General features: G+C 38.9%; 3 protein-coding genes across 3 annotated transcripts; 1 reads left to right on the top strand and 2 right to left on the bottom strand.

The window, feature by feature from the left end:
* Positions 1-1,340: 1,340 nt before the first annotated feature.
* AGP9 (arabinogalactan protein 9) lies at positions 1,341-3,349 on the bottom strand. Its single transcript, XM_089157070.1, has 2 exons — positions 2,656-3,349; positions 1,341-2,103 (listed from the first exon to the last, which is right to left on the bottom strand). The coding sequence occupies exons 1-2, from the start codon at positions 3,238-3,240 to the stop codon at positions 2,026-2,028; spliced, it is 663 nt and encodes a 220-aa protein (XP_089013196.1). The 5' UTR covers positions 3,241-3,349; the 3' UTR covers positions 1,341-2,025.
* Positions 3,350-8,098: 4,749 nt separating this feature from the next.
* On the top strand, positions 8,099-12,045 carry LOC149014654 (uncharacterized). The gene is made up of 2 exons (XM_089157080.1): positions 8,099-8,583; positions 11,332-12,045. The coding sequence occupies exons 1-2, from the start codon at positions 8,281-8,283 to the stop codon at positions 11,449-11,451; spliced, it is 423 nt and encodes a 140-aa protein (XP_089013206.1). The 5' UTR covers positions 8,099-8,280; the 3' UTR covers positions 11,452-12,045.
* A 2,878-nt stretch (positions 12,046-14,923) lies between these two features.
* LOC149014653 ((S)-8-oxocitronellyl enol synthase ISY1-like) lies at positions 14,924-16,590 on the bottom strand. Its single transcript, XM_089155703.1, has 2 exons — positions 16,456-16,590; positions 14,924-16,312 (listed from the first exon to the last, which is right to left on the bottom strand). The coding sequence occupies exons 1-2, from the start codon at positions 16,492-16,494 to the stop codon at positions 15,164-15,166; spliced, it is 1,188 nt and encodes a 395-aa protein (XP_089011829.1). The 5' UTR covers positions 16,495-16,590; the 3' UTR covers positions 14,924-15,163.
* Between the last annotated feature and the right edge of the window lie 367 nt (positions 16,591-16,957).

Raw genomic sequence — 16,957 nt, 5'->3', positions numbered from 1 at the left:
AAGTGGTCATAGGCTTAGGTAGTTATTATTTCAAGAAGGGGCAGTTAGTTATTATAATGGTCCTTTCACCTTCATTGTTGGTACAGGTATAATAGTCTTTACAACCATACCACTAACCATCCTAATCGAACTGGCGCCATATGCTTTCCACACTTAAAATGGGGTGTCATTGTTTAAAGGCCTCAATTTGAGGTTAGGGAGCAATTTGCTCAAAATTATATAACTGCAAAATCACAATTGTAAAAATAGGACCGGTGGTCAATGGGAGTTCGGATCCTCTACCGGCTAGAAAATTGTGCTTCCCTTACGTCCCTCCACCTCTCATGTAGGAGGTGGGCACAGTTTCGAGCTCTGACAAAGTAAATTAGAGGTAGCCCATCTCCTAAATATGTGATGAAGTGTGAAAAAAAGCATTATCCCTTACCCCCTACATGTAGAGGATCCCAACTTTGATCAAATGATTTCCTCACACTTAACTTGTATTGGGGAAATGGACTTGGGCCTAGCTTGGCCCATCAATAGTTCTAAGCAGGTTCTTGGGCAATATCTGGATCATAGCCCACTGGGCCTTGATAATAATATGGGTTATAGTTTAGACTACCACACTGATGGACTCGAAGTGCACAAAGGGGTCTGTAGGATTGGAATCCTTTGGCCCAAATAGCCTTGACAAGAAAATTTTGGTGAACTTCTTGAATACATTTCATAACAGTCTTGGAGGACAGTTCTATTGTTCTTTTGTTCTGGAAGAATAACTGGTGATGTTTGTTAAAATGATTCGTTTTCTATTCTTAAAAAAAGAATCAATTAAAAATAGTGAATTTTTGCAGAAATGTAAGACATGATCTAACGGTAAAATAGATATTTGATAAAACTGTTCCCACAAATGACAGTGAAAGTCTCTCGAAACCATTTCCACTACCCTTACTTACAGAGCCCTTCACCTTACTCTCCTATCCTGTGCCCTTTATCAAACACTTATTTTCCAACAAAAGATCAGACGAAAAAACATATTTTCCTACAAAAGCCAACCTCTCCACCAAAAAAACATACAACCTTAGTACTAGACAAAAACAGATCCCCAGTAGTAGAAATATTAACAGAGGCAATACTTGTTTTTCCATTTATTCTCTTTTCCAAAAGTGAATCATCATTTAGTTCTCTTGATCTTTCTTTTGCTTTCCCCTCCAACAAGTATTCTACTCAAAAAACAAAAGTAGGGAAACTTAGGTATTCCAAACATTGAAAAAGAGCAAATGGTTGAAGTAAAATTCTTTTTGGGGAAAAAAATTGTTTTAGGAGAATTCCATTCTGGGCAAGAGTCGCAAAACCACCTACATTAATTATGTAAAAATTCCCCTCAAAATGTAGTCAAATACACTAAAATTGGTCCTGATAAATCTCAGATCCCAAAACACAATTTTCATTCCATTCCCAATTCCCCAGAGAGATTGAAGAAATGATGTAAAAGCATATCATGAATGGTCATGGGTTCCTTCCAACAAATTTACTTCCCATTGAAGTAAAGGTTCCAGTGGTTGCCACTAATTACTTTCATTATCATTACCCACTTCATTATTTGTCCAAATTCGCCAACCACACAACAGATGGATGGAGAGAATAATGGTTGAGAGAGAGAGAGAGAGAGAAAAAAAAATCATATAAATCCACCATAAAGCCCTGGATATATATTATAACAATGTTCTAGTCCTTACACAAAACCATGAAACAATCTGAATGCTCACACCTCTCTGCTCTGGGAAAAAAAAATTATAACACCAACACTATGATCTGAAGAAAGAATCCAATATAAATGTGTAATCATCCACCGATTTCTCCAACAACCAACTACTGATACTTCCCTGAAAAATCTGGATTCTGTGGTCAACAGGGTTTATGATGGATGAACAGCACCGGAACAGAAGAGAAGAAAATTCCCAAAATGAAAATGCTCAGACAAGAAGATCTGGGCTGCTGATCTAATGCTGCTCTTGTTGCTGTTCCTGCTGCTGATCCTGCTTCTTTCTAAAATACGAAACCAGAGAGGAGAGCTCCTCCCAGTATCAAAATACTCTGTAACCCCCACATCTTCTCTACGCCATTCTGCATTAAACATTATACCAAAGAAACAAATCAATAACAAATGAGCAGAATCGGATCGGATCGGATCGGATCGGACTCGGTCGATTTGGATTCAGAATCGGATGTGACCGTTGGAAATTTTGATTTTATGAATAAACAAAAAAAGATGCCATTCAATACTATCATGCGCCTGGGTTATACAGCACAGCAACTGTACGAAGAGGTTGGTCAGTGAGAACAGTGTCTGGCTTACGCCTGAACCTCCGTACGACCCCGAGATCCGTGAGGATTTTTTCTTCTTTTGAAAAAATAGGATGGGTAATTTAGTAATTTATTATTTTGAGACATTTTCTGTTTTCTTTTTTTTGTGAACTCATTAAATGCATTTGGCTCTACAGGGTCAAGGCCTCAAGGGTTTTCAGCTCCGAGATCTCACTCTTGATATAGGGTGACCCAATCTAATGTACACACATCGAATCCAGCCCCATTGGTTAAAGATCCAATGTGATCTATCAAAGATCCTGAAAATTAATTAAATTAAAATAAATTCAGAGAGCAAGGAAAAAAAATTACCGCGTTAACATCGGCGGCAGGTCCAGGGGCGGCGGATGTATCAGTACTCGGGCCAGGAGCGGCGGTGGGTGGTGCTGGAGGACTCAAAGCTAAGGGAGCTGGGGCAGGTGCGTGTTTCGTCTTCTTCTTCTTCTTCTTGCTTGGTGCTGGTGCAGGTACAGATGCAGGTGGTGATGCCAAGGGTGCTGGTGGAGGAACTGCAGGTGGGGGAACTGCAGGTGGTGGAGCGGCGGGAGGGGTGGTTGGAGCTACCACTGGAGGAGGTAATGCAGGTGGAGGAGAGCTAACCGGAACTGGGGTTGGAGGTGGGGTCGCCACCGGTGGTGGCGTAGCTGGAGCAACCTTGGGAGCTTGTACTGGAGGAGCTGAAACTACTGTTGGTGGTGCTGCTGTGGGTGTTGTTGCCACTGGAGCAGGTGTAGTGGGGGTGGTAGGCGCGGTGGCAGCAGCGGGTGAGGAAACTGGTGCGGTAGGGGTGGTGGGTGGTGCTGGCGTGGTAGTGGGCGCTGCTGCCGGAGATTGACCGCCGACGCCGACCACGGCAATGCATACGAAGATCAGAGTGCAAACCCTGCTCCGATCCATCTTTCTCAAACTGAAGCTCTGATCTCCGGGCAGAAAGAGACAAGTTAGCAAATGCAAGAATCTAGAGAGAGACTGAGAGTGAGAACGAAGATGGAAGCAGCGAGAGTGAGCTTTAATAGAGAACGTCACTCATAGAGAGAGAGAGAAGAGCAGTGAGTCTCTGAGGAAGGTGAGGACTATGGGTCCCACACGGGTTAACAACCAGAAGATGACCATGAGATGAGCGAGCATTTGGAGCTGTAAGGCGCCGTTAACACTTAACGCCGTCGTTACGCCAGACTGTCAAGGTGTTTACGGGGGAGGGAGGGTGGGACCCAGTGATCCATGTGAACCTCAACGCAAGCAAACTCCGAACAAAGTTTTACTTTATATGGTGTGTTGATGTGTTTTATTATCTACTCGTGCGTAGGATTAGCATTCCATTCCTATCTTTCCAATCACGCTATGATAAGATGAGAGGACAAAATCTGGCCCTACGTGTGTTGCTGCTCATCCAATACTCGACAATGATTTGGAATCTTGAAACTATTTTCTTTTAAAAGTACTTTATTTTTGTCGGAAATCAGAAATCGGAATCTAAAATATATATTTTACTTTTTTTTTTTTTTTTTTTTTTTTTAGGAATTTGAAGTATATTTATGAAGCACGGGAAGGGCATTCTCTCAATTTATTTCCAAATTGGTCGCTTTTCATGAGATTTATTTCTTTTCTTTTCAAGTTTTTACATCGCTACCTTACCCCCACTTCAAGTTCTTTTCTTTCCATCGTTTTAACTCAAAATTAAAGGGAAATAATTAACCCTTATACCCAAAATGGAAAAGGAACAACTAGGGTATCAATGGTACGAAACCGACATTTGATATGGTATAGATAAAGTATCGTATCGCCTACAGAAATTGAGGAAATTGTGTACGAGAAACTTTAACCGCTTAGAGAAACTCTAAGGTCCAAGCAACTTTCTGAAGCGAAGAGCCTCTGTCTCTCTGCTTCTTTTTCTTCTTCCTCCTCTCTTCACCTTTTCTTCTTCATCTTCCTCATTACTCTTATCTCTTCTTCACTTCTTATAAATTTTTTTATTTTCTTTCTCCACCATTTTTCTTTTATTTTCCCTCATTTATTGTAGATGCTAGGTTTCGAAGATACTCCCTTGGATCTAGAAGTTCTGATGATGCGTATCCATGTTGTAGCCTTTGTACATTGCTAGCAGCTACCATTGCAACCTGTGCAACTTCCTTAGTCAAAGCCCTTACCTCAACATCATCCGGTCACAAATTTGGCGAAGGAAAAGTGACCGCTACCGGATCACAAGTCAAACGGCAGAACTTCCCTACACGTCCGACTTCCCACTAAACCGAGTACCGTTGTGGCATGTTCTCTCTTTGCCTACTTGGCGTATTAACCTCAGCCTTTGTTAAGTGTTTTCGCCTTTTTAGGCATTTATGATAGATGATGCACATTTCACATCTTTTGAGCTTATTGGTTGCTGTTGTATTTACAGCTTTATTTCTAAGGTTTTATTAGGATTGGCTCATACCTTGGCTTGGACAACCCTGTCTATTGTATATATATTTTTTGTATTTCTTTCAAGTTTAATGAATGAGTTTTTTTCTCTTACAAAAAAAAGAAGAAGAAAAGTATCATATCATATTAAATACTAAATGGTATTTGCATGTCATATTATCATATTTATTTGGTACAAACAAAATCATGATGTTGGATATAATATCAATGTAGTATGATTCATTTGTATTATTTTATTCTATATTATATCATATTGTGGTACATCTACATCATAACAATTCTATACCATTTTCATTTGGTAGGATATGATATGGTATAAAACCTATCATTTCAATCTCCATAAACAACATAATATATGAATTGGTACTCATGAGTACACTTAGATAAACAAGAATCTCCATTCAAGTTTGATCAAATTTCAAAATTTCTACCAACCAGTTAGGAGTGTAGGGCTCACATTTCGTTGAAGAAGTAGACAAAACAATAAAGTTTGCTGCTCCATCACCAAAAGGAAAAAGATGTTGAAGTAAACTAGTTTTTTTTTTTTGGTGAATATGAAGTAAACTAGTTAGATATTGAAATTTTCTATAAGAAAGTAATAGGTTTGATGGCGTTTGAATTTCTTTGCTTCAAAGCATCGATGATTCTCATGGAGTCATTCTTAACTTCCAATCATCGTACCCATAGACAAAATTTGCTTTTACTTTTCCAGGCGAGTCATGACCAAGGAAGCATCACCATTAAGTTTCTCATGGTCGTTCAAATTCCAAGTCACTTTCATTCATGCCTTCATAGTTTATTTACCTGGTAAGAACATTACAAACTAGCCCAATCACACGAGTGAAAAAGATATGAAATAATATTATGTTAATTTTTACTATTAAGTTATAACCATAGTTCGCAGTGTCGGTGACATATCGCCATGTCAGAGTGGGGCGATACGACACCCTCCTCCGATATGGAGGTCGACAATACATCGTCGATATGTCATCAATGTTACTTCATTCTCATATTTTTTACATTTTAACTTTATTTTGCTATGATTTTCAACATTTACGAGTACATCTTGCTTCGTTATCACTGTTACTACATTATTTGTGTCGTTCAAGCAAGATTTTATACAAATTCACGAGTTTTTCAGACTTTTGATTTTGTCTACATACAGCTGGGCATGTGTCGATTATGAAAATTAGTTTAAGTGATGTTTGAGGTCAAAATAACCCCGTAATGTGTTTATTCGTTTTAAGTTAGGCTACACAACAAAATTCAAATTAAAATGACCACAAATACCCCTCGAAACTATATGTTGATTTTTCATCGATATCGACACCCCTTCAAATGTTGCCCGACATATTGAGATATGTCATTGTGACAGTGACCAACACTACCGACACGGTGACATAGAACGATTTTTTGAAAAACAAAGAAAAAAAAAAAAAGAGCAAGGTGTTACAGTTGCTGAGACACATACATCACTTTTTGCCGTTGTAGTCGTGGGTTGAACATTGAATTCCATTTTATTTATATAGCATCATTACGAAGTAGAATGTTAATGATGAGGTGACTTGGGAAATTGAGAATTCTTTTAAATTGAGAATTGATGGCAATGGAAAGGAAAAGATTATATTTTACAGCTCGGAGAGGGTGGTGGTGGGTCAACTCAGCTTCAGTTTTCTTTTCTTAGGTTTTTTGGAATTCGTCCATCAATTTTTGCTGGATCTGGGATTCTAGATGGAGATAGATAGATATAATAGTGTATTTTTGCTTTTCGCGTGGGGCCCAGAAAGTGAGAGAAGATCTGATGCTTGATGGTCGGGTCAAATTTGTACTAACGGTTTTAATGGTGTGATCTTAACATTCTAACATCCGACCGTTGGCCCATTGCTTCTCCTTTTTCCTTTACTTGGTCGTCTTCTCAACTCAACTTCTCAAATCCGAGTTGAGTGTATACATGACTTCCTAAGACAACCAAAGAAAACTAAAAACAAACCAACTGCCGGTAAGTAGAGTGTCCTACTTAAAAGTGAAGGTGATGGTATCCTCCCCTTTCTTCTTCTGCTTATGCAAGTAAGGTGTTGAGAAGTCGATCTTAACTTGTTTATAGGTATTAAGATTTGAGATCACAATTAGTTTAGATTATATGAAGAATGGGAACAGATACGGATGTGTACGTATAGATAATACTAGACCATACGTTTGTTAGGATTAGAAGGATCGATCACACACAATCAAACAGAAAACAAGAAAAAAAGAGATGAATTTTACCTTGATTTACTTTAATATAAAATTACGTCTAACATTAGGTTTTTTATTATAATCTTCTCAAAACAACTACATCAGATGTTTTGTTATAAGAGAATATATATATGTGCTTAGAAATCCTAAGCCACAGTTATTCATCGGCAAAAACCCAAATTGTAAGAAAACTTTGAGGTCACAAGGAAATGTGGAACTTCGACTTTTGTGTCTGTGGGCAACACAATGTGAAGCATGAGCTTATATTCAATAACTTTGTTTTAATATCATGTAATGCATTTTAAATATTCAACAAAATACTTGAAGTAGACTTTTCAATGCTCAACGAAGGCTTGATGATGTTTATCACGAGGGGTTTCCAATCCTTATTCGTTGAATCTAATTCCCTAGAGGTGATTACTTGCCTCTCCACTAGTAAGGATTTGGGTGGTTTGTTTGCTAGATCATTAGGTGACATAAATATATCTTAAAATTCTTTCTGTAAGATCTCTTGAGATGTCAATGTTGTTGCTGTCGAAAATACCCTTAATTTTTGAGGGAGTCTTTGATATTTTTTTGGATCTACCTCTGGGTGTCGAGGTGATTGTGCAGACAATTACCCCAAGTTTCTGTCAGCTTCTCTTGGATCTCTGGCCTTATTTATGCATCCCAGAGAAAAAAATATTCAACTTAAGACAACACATGTGATAAGAATAGGGATAAAAATATATTTAATCATTTTTTTTTGGGTTGAAAGGAATATTGATTTACAAGTTGGAAGTGGAAATACCAGCATTGTCTTCAAAAGAAATATTTAAATAGATTGTTCTCTGGATCCTGAGGATGAATGGATTGGGCTGGGAAATTGGACTCCAATAAGATTTGGACTTGCATGGGCTGGGCTGGGCTGGGCTGGGCTTGGTGTTGTAAAAGGCGCTGAGGTTCGACGAAAGTCTGCAAGTCCCAACTCGTATCCGCGACCCCACCACTGGCACTGAGTCAAGTCACTGAGTCACTGACCGTTTCATTTGATTATTTGCCAAAGCGGCCAAAGGCGCTCGAAAAGCGAGGTTGGCCAGGTTTTCGAAAATCGAAAGCTCAGATTCTATCACGAACATGTCCAACCATACTGTGCCACACCAGCGTCGTCAAGAGTAGAGAAAATGATCTGAGGGTCTCTGAGGATTCTATCCACTCCCACTCTTTCAAACGATATCGTTAAACCCTAAACTGGGGGTACTCTGCAAATCGATTTTAGACGGAGAAACACTCTTCAGAGGAAGAATGGCAATGTCGTTAGGATGTAGTTGCTCGGGTTTTGTTGCAGGCGAGGCGTTTGCAGCCACCTCTGCATCGACTCTCCGCTTCGCCGCCGCTTCCTCTCCTGCGGCTAAGCTGCCTATGCTCCGTCTTGTCACCTGCTCTGATAAGCCTGCTTCTTCCACAACAGGGAACCGACCGCCCAGGGGCATCACTAAGCCCAAACCAGTTTCTCCTATGATGCAAGAGTTTCTCGGTGTTTCTGAAATCCCTCGCACCCAAGCCCTTAAGCAGATTTGGGCTTACATCAAGCAGCACAATCTTCAGGTTCAATCCATTTCTCTCCTCTCTATTAGATAAATGTTTCTAAAGTGATAGTACTGAATGAAACCCCAAAGCTTCCATTGGAAATACCGGTGAATCTGTGCGTTATTATCTGCTTGTATAAGACTGTCATTGCATATCTGTTATTTGGTGTGTATTCAACTCATTGGCTTGATTTGCTTTGTGTGTTTTATGCTATGAGTCTTGGTATGACTGGATAAGGTTCATTTTTGTCCGATTATCTGCTTAACAATATCAGTGTATTCTCTGGTTTTCTTCTGCAAAACTACATTTGAAGTGCTGGGACTTAGTTTCTTGTTGAAACTCTATTTTCTCGTTTTTGTCATTTGCTCTCTTATGTTACCTCTTATTTACCATAATATGCTTTTTTGCGCCAACACTGCTTTTTGGGTAGGGGGATATAAACTTTACTCTCTCGAATACATTTAATGGATGTGATATTTGAATATTTTGGTGAGATTTTTCATGATATTATGTGCTGTTTATCTGTCCAGGATTGGTGCTTAGTCAACTTCAATATTGTTAGTTTCTGTACACAAACTAGTTCTTTCCATTAGTCTCAAATCCTTGTGTTGTGCCAGATAATATATGAGTGACCGACAGACTAGCCTGCAATTATGAATCTTCATTCCCAAATAAACTTGGCAATGAAGGGAGTAAGTCGTGCCTCCCTAGAGCTACTAAACTTTCCAATACAACCTAGGTTAAAGCCGGGAAGATTTTACTTGGACAAGGACTGGAGTAACCTGTTTCAACTTTTGTTATCAACCCCACCACAAGAATGTGCAGTAACTTGAGCGCATCTTTCTGGGTAGAGGTTTGTGATCTGGTAGATCAAGAAGAGGTGAGGAATTACTTCTTGTAGTTATTGAAGTATAAGATGTGCTCGAGTCATTTAGTAATCCCTAATTGTGAATGCAGGCAATCATCTTTCATGCCCTTCTTTTCTTCAATTTTGTTGCCCTAAACCACCTTGAGTAAGAGTGTTGGTGCATATCACGTTTCAATGATCCAAGAAACAATGAAAGTGTTGCTTTAATTCTAGACATCTGAACTGTTTTATAGTCCACATCATCATAGCTTTGTGCTGTACTCTCTATATTTATTAATTGAAAGAAAAGATTAACTAGCAGTGTGATGTAAATTTCATGGAACCTGGTTCATGCGAAAAGGAAGAAGAAAAACTCAGTCTGTCTTTTTTATTCTCTTGGAAAGCGGCTGTGTTGCTACCTTTGTATTCTGTCAACCTTTCTCTTAGTTTATGCTGCAGTTCACAGAGTTTAATGATGGTTTATGGTGTGAGTTCACAGCAGCTGCAACTCTGTGTTCTGCAATATGTTTGGATTTTTAAACCAGTGGATGTAGGATTTGAAGATTCTGTACTTATCTTAGGTTTTTAGGGTGCAAAACTAAAAAAGTAATGCTGCAGGAAAGAAGAATTGATTTGCAGGTGCTAAGGGAGGAGGAGAAGAAGAAGAAGAAGAGTGAAGGATGAAGTGAAGGTAGCCCTGCCTTCAGGGTTGCAGATATTCTTTCAAGGAGTTGAACTTCTCAAGTTGATTTGGTTTATAACCAAAACAAACAATGCATTCCCACCTGAGGATTTAAAACGTGGGATCAGTGGCAGGATTGGAGTCTGCCAATCCTGAGTGGACCTGGCTGAGACATTTGCACCCATATTTGGATTGGAATGGAAGAGCAGAAGATTGGGTATAATGCACTTGACCATTCATGAGTTGATCTGGGCTCTGATTTTAGTTGCAACAGTGAATCTCCCAGTTCTTCTCCTTTGGATGTTAGCTGCAATATCATACCTGAAAATTTTGATAAAATCTCTTCCTATTCAGTGTTTGAACTCAGTTTTTAGGGAAGTAGAATTCACAGTAACATAGCAAGGCATTTTATCATTCCTTGGTATGTCAGTAGTTTGTTTAATGCACTTCTAACTCATCATCCTCAGATATTGGTTTACTTTAGTCACTTGGCCTCACAATTGGGCCTTTGAAAGCTTGGACAAAATTGCTTTTAACCTCTTGAGTTTTTGGGAAATTATAGGTGCCACTCCTTGAGTTACCCCTGATATTAATGCCGCCCGACAGACCCCAACCAACATGTTATTTGTTGAAAGGACAAAAATACCCCTTCAAGGATGTTGAGTATCTATTATACCCTTTTAATTAAAAGAACCAATCAGACAAAGATGAAATCATTTTGTAGAGAGATTTGTCGGGGAATCATTGCCATAATTTTACTTTTGTTTTAGGGATAATGCTATTTACATTTTTATTCTTTTCTTGGTTCAAGTAATTTGTTCTTTTGGTTAAATGAGTATGCTAGATACTTTACATCAGATGGGTATTTCTGTCTTTTAAAAAACTATCTTATTTGTAGGGGTCTTGCTGATTTTTTATTTGTTTTGGGGTGGTATTAACATTAGGGGCTAACTCAGGAGGTGGGAATGTTAGTTTCTCTTTAATCTTTTTCCCTCCCAATAAGGACCTTTTGAACCATGTAGTGTAATTGCAGATGAATCTATATTTTTATTTTTCATTTCTTACAGATTTTGATGTGATGTACAGATTCTAGTTATTGCTGCAATGGATGATCTGAAATTTTATTTTTATATAATGAAACTGAACTATATCACAGTTGACCCTGTCGATGAGTTTGTGGTATAATTCACTGATCAACCTTTCGTTCTCTCCCCTCTTGCTCTTTCTGTATATCTAGGATCCAGAGAACAAGAAGATTATAGTGTGTGATGAGAAGCTGAAGAACATATTTGGAGGAAGGGAGCGCGTTGGGTTTCTTGAGGTCTCTGGGTTGATCAATCCGCACTTCATCAAGTAAGTCTTATTTGTTTGTCTGGAAAGCAAACGGGAGACTCAAATTCACGAGGGGAACAGATGGATTCAGGAGCAGGAAAGCCATCCACTGAACTGTTTTGTACATGGGAAATTTGTGTTTAATGCATCAGACATACGTGCAGGGTTTCTTTATGCAACTTCTTAGGTCTTCAGTAAGTAGAAAGATTGAGCATTTTTAATCTTCGTAAGGATTGATAGTATGTCGAATGTTGTTTGTCGATGCTCTTTAGGGAACAAACTTGTGAAATGCAACATTTGCTTTTTTATTACTAATTACGTTTTTTTGTTAAAAATCAAGTATCTGTCTTTAATTTCCAATGGCAGTAGCCAGTAGATAATCTTCAACTCATGCTTAATAATTTACTGTTGCTGAGCTTATTGAGTTCAAAATGATTTTTTGTGGATATATTGTAACAAACAGAGCTGCATTTTGCTGAGGAAGATTTTATTATAAAATATGGTCATATGGTCTGCTATATAATTGGTGGAATTCTGTATAAGTCCCGGGCTGTGACTTGTGGGACTTGCTGGGCGATGGTGAAGAAGACTTGCTTCTAGGGAAAAGAGAAAAGAAAAGGGTAAGAAAATTTGTAGAAAGGCAAAGGAATGCTCAGTTGAACCTGATGAATGTACATCAGAAGTTGAGATTAAATTAAAATAAAAGATATTTTTATCTTATAAATCTTACCTCAATTTTTGGATGTAATTGATGGATGTGTTTTTCATTTAGAGATAAAATGAATGATCCATTTCTTTGTCAAAAATGGAGTTGATAAAATTCCAGGTTGGTTTGCAATGGAGTTTCGAGTTGGGAAAGTGTTAGGTACTTGATTAGTGAATTAACAACGCTGATGGAATGAATTGAGTCAAGTCCTCTATTCAATCTTGTATGAAATTAGCTTAATTTAGAGTACTCTGAAGGGGTGGGAAAGGTGGAAATGTAGGATCCATTGGTAGAGTCTCGGGTGGAGGATTAAGAAAGGAAATGAGGTATTTGTTAGGGAAAATATGGAATATATATACATACGCTCCACGAGTGGAGCATATTTAATGCGTTTTAGTGCAATTTATTAGAGAGATAGATGGATATGTATAGAATTGGTTGTATCCAATATGGATACGTTGGATACATATTGACTCATATTGCATCATCAACTCTCTCAAGAACACTGTGACAAAAGGGAGCGTGTTGGGTTTCTTGAGGTTTTTGGGTTGATTAATCTTCACTTCATCAAGTGAGACTATTTTCTCTGGGAAGAAAATGGGAGAATCATCTTCAAGGGGGGAACAGATGGATTCAAGAACACGAAAGCCATCCACTGAACTGTTTTGTACAGGGGAAATTTGTGTTCAATGCGTCAAGCACATCTGCTGGGTTTCTTCATGCAACTTCTTGGGTCTTCTATAAGTGAAAAAAAAATTGAGCATTGTTAATCTACGCGAGGATTGATAGTATGTTGAATATTGTTCCTCAATGCTCTTTAGGGAACAAACTTTCATCACTGGACATGCTTTTTGCTAAAAATATTTATCTGGAAGGAAATCATCTATCTGTGTTATTGCAATGGCAGTGGGTAATCTTCGAGTTGTGCTTGATAACCTAATCTTCGAATTGTGCTTGATAATCTAGTCTTCTGTTGAGCTGATTGAGTTGAAGATGAGTTTTTTTTGTGGATATATATTGTAATTGAACAGATAATGTATTTTTGCTCAGGAAGGTTTGATTACTAAATACCTGGGAAATTTATCTAGTCCATTTCCTTGTCAGAAACGGATTATTCATTTCCTAATAGATGTGTGACATGTGTCCCAACACCACATCAAATGGATGAAATCTATTTATACTTGATGTGACGTATAAATGGATTGGATTTCACCCATTTGAGGAAGAAGTAGCATTGGTTACAGTAGGGGTGTCAATAAAACCCTATTGGCTCGAATCGGTCCAAAGCTGCCGTGAACCCCACTTAAGTTCAATCCTACTTTGTTAATCAAAGGGTGTGTATGTATTACAAAATAATTGGTCTTGGCGGGTCTGGTAGGGTTTGGTTTTGTCCCTTGGCTAATCCAGTCAGGGCGAGCCCTACTTGATCCTGTGTTGATTTATTTAATCGAGGATTCAAGTAACCATCTCAGGAGTCCAGACTCCGGAGACAAAGGTACAAGTCTTGCCTTTATTTTGTAAATTAAATATTTCCTAGGGATGTAAAATTGTAATTTCAGAAACTTTTAAATTTTTAAAAATGAAGAATAATACGCCATTGTATTCAAACCATGCGGACCACACACCGTTCAAACAAAAATCCAATCCAAACAAGACCGCAAGCCAGACGTGCGGATTTTTATTTGCAGCAGCCGCTGCTGGCTGCTGCTAACGGTGGGGATTGCACCACGTCATCAAAATAAGATCCAACGATTCAAAATCAAATAATATGGGTTTATATTTTTATATTTTAACTTTTAAAGTGTTCTAATTTAAATACAAATCAGGTTCTTCTGTTTCCCTGTTCTCAGGGCTTCCTCCGTGCGTGTGTAGTCATGAAGATTTAGCATTCTAAATCCAAACTTGCAAATCAAAATCTGAGATTAGAAAAATGGATTCAACAAAATTGGTTTCGCCGGAATGCATCGGTGGGGCTTCACCACGATCAGATGTTATCTCTCGCAGCAAACCCTAAATCCCTCTCCGTCTGATTTAGGATTCCATTAAAATTCGAACCAGGTATTCGCAAACTATGACACAGGCGTTCGAATCCTATTCAAGAATTTATCTCTACAAGCGCCTACGAAGCTTTAAAATATCAAAGCATTTATTTGTTCAAAGCTGCTATTTGTTCGGTTTTCATCCAATCAAAGCATGCCTTAAAAGCAATTCAACTATCTCCGCCCTAACCACCGATGGATTCTGGCTAAACCAATTTTGTTGCTGCCGCCAATAAAGCAGGTGAGTTGAGTTGAGTTATATCTTTTGTTCTCTTTAAAACTGATAGAATCCATTTTTCTAATCTCAGATTTTGATTTGTAGGTTTGGATTTGGAATGCAGAATCTTCATAACTACACAGGCAAAGAAGCCGTGAGACCAGGGAAACAGAAGGATCTGATTTTGTAAATTAGAAAACTTTAAACTTTAAAGTACAATTTTTTATTTTTTTTCTGTAACAAAGTTAGGGAAATTGAGGATGAGGATATTACATATCCGCCATAAGGATTGAACACAAATCTCTCCACAGGAGCAAGCAGGTTCCTAATCATCCTACTACTCCTCCATTGGCAATAAAAAATAATATTTATATATAAATTCATGTAATTTGATTTTCAACCATTCGAATTAAATTTTGATAACTTGGTGCAATCACCACCGTTACCAACAGCCAGCACTCAGCAATGGCTGCTGCAAGTAAAAATCCCACTCGTGCCTCCACTTGGTGCATTACAACTGATGCTTATACAACGTAATCCACAAGAAGAAATAAAGTCTTATTGTTTTTCAGAAAAAACTTCAAGCACCACAACAGTAGCGACAACAATCCATTACGGACGATGCTAATCACATTACAATTTTCAACAACAACTCTCTATCTCCCTCAAATCCAATCACCTTTCCTCCACTGATCGACACTGTTGAATAATAGCTGAACCTGCTTTGAAAAACCTAACCAGAAAAGAAAGATCTTACATCCTGTCAAGTTCAGACTCAAGGAACGAGCTTGAAGGCCTTCATCTTGTCTATCCAAGAAACAAGGGATTTGGTAGAATTCCTGAAACCCACAAAGCCATGTTCTTTGCTCTTGTTCATGGAGCTCATAAACATTTCTGGAAGCCCAAAACAAGCATCTGCAAACCACCACATTCCAACATCTTCCAACTTTGTGGGAACTAGATCGTTCTCCTTCACGATCTTGTCCCACACAGGTCCCTTATCCTTCATCAACTCCTGAAAGGAAGGAACACCCTCTTCGTACTCGGAAGGGCAATCCATATCGAATTGCTCTGCAAGAACTTTCCAGAGATGCTTCCACTTGAAGACATCGCCGTTGACGCAATTGAAAGCTTCATTCTTCGCATAAGGATCTACTGATGCCCAAATGTGATGCTCGGCGATAAGATCCGCATCAGAAGCCTCAGCGTAATTGTTCCAAGCAATTCGAGAGCCTGGGTATCTGAGGGGCTTACCCTCGTGTTTGCAGATAGTGGCGTAGACGCAGAGAGTGCCTATGATGTTCATCAAACTGAAAGGTGAGAAGCCAAAGATAAAATCAGGGCGAATGACAGACCAAGTCAAGCTCTCCTTCTTCTCGACCTCCTGCAACAGAATATCTTCCAATGTGTAGTAAAAATTAGGTGTAGGAAGGCGAGGGAGATCATCGTCAAAGGGTGGATCGTGAGGACGAGCCCTGCCTGACATGATTTCTTCGGTGGAACCCACATAGTGTTTGGTCCCTGTTTGCAGGCATATGTGTTGGAGATGGGGCGCGTTGGGAATCACAGCTCTGAGAACGTTGTGGAACATGGCGCCATTGATCTCACAGTTTGCAGACTCGCTTCCTTTATCAGCCCAGGAGACATAGAAGATGTGGGTAACATCGGTGAGAGGAGAAAGCTTAGCTAGGGTTTCTTGGGCGTCGGAGATATCACACTGGATGTATTCGATCGGGTGATCGGCGTTCCAGGAGGGACGAGGACGACGAGCGACACCATAGACCTTCCAAGGACCGCCGGGGGTGTCGGGCAGAGGAAGAATCTCGGCTAAACTGTTGCCCACGATTCCGGTGACTCCGATTACTAGCCCTACACTGTCGTGCTGCTTCTCCTTTGAATGATCTTCATCTCCAGCTAATTTTTTCTGCTCAAACACAAACCCATTTCAAATTCAATCAGATTATCAGGAAAAAGTAGTAGAAGAAGAAGAAGAAGAAGAAGAAGATAATAAAATCAATAGATCAAAGAGAGCAAAAGAAAGCAAAAGGTAGGAGGAACTATCATTGCCTTAGCAGCTCCGATTGCTCCTGCCCGCCACCAACTCATTTCAATTTCTTGTGTCTACGAAACTGAAAGAACACGAAGAGAGACGCAAATAATAAAGGAACTGAAGAAGGTTATTCTTATAGCAAAGCTGTAAGGTTCTGGTTTTGATTGTTGTCAGTTGTCACCAATCAAAACCCTCCATGTTGTTGATTTATATGTGAACATGGGATCTTTGTGCCGAACGAATTATTCATGGCGCCATTGGGCCTAAATTATTGTCTAATAAGTGTTCATTTTTGAAAAATGTAAAAGTTTTTCACTTTTGTAAACCAGACGGTCGAGATTTTGATGTTGACCATTAACAAATTAATGGATTTCGATGTTGACCATTAACAAATTAATGGTTTGAAAATCTTGAGTAAACCCATCAGGCCATCACTGGACTACGGATTGACTAAAATTAACAAACCCCACGAACAGGTTTCGTCACCCAGTTGGTGCGAATTTCAAATAAAATGCTGGT

This window comes from Hakea prostrata, chromosome 5 (genome assembly GCF_041222555.1).
Source record: "Hakea prostrata isolate BN-2017 chromosome 5, UWA_Hpros_2, whole genome shotgun sequence".
Classification (NCBI taxonomy): domain Eukaryota; kingdom Viridiplantae; phylum Streptophyta; class Magnoliopsida; order Proteales; family Proteaceae; genus Hakea; species Hakea prostrata.
Note: the sequence above shows the minus strand (reverse complement) of the source record. Positions and strands in the feature narration are given on the sequence as shown.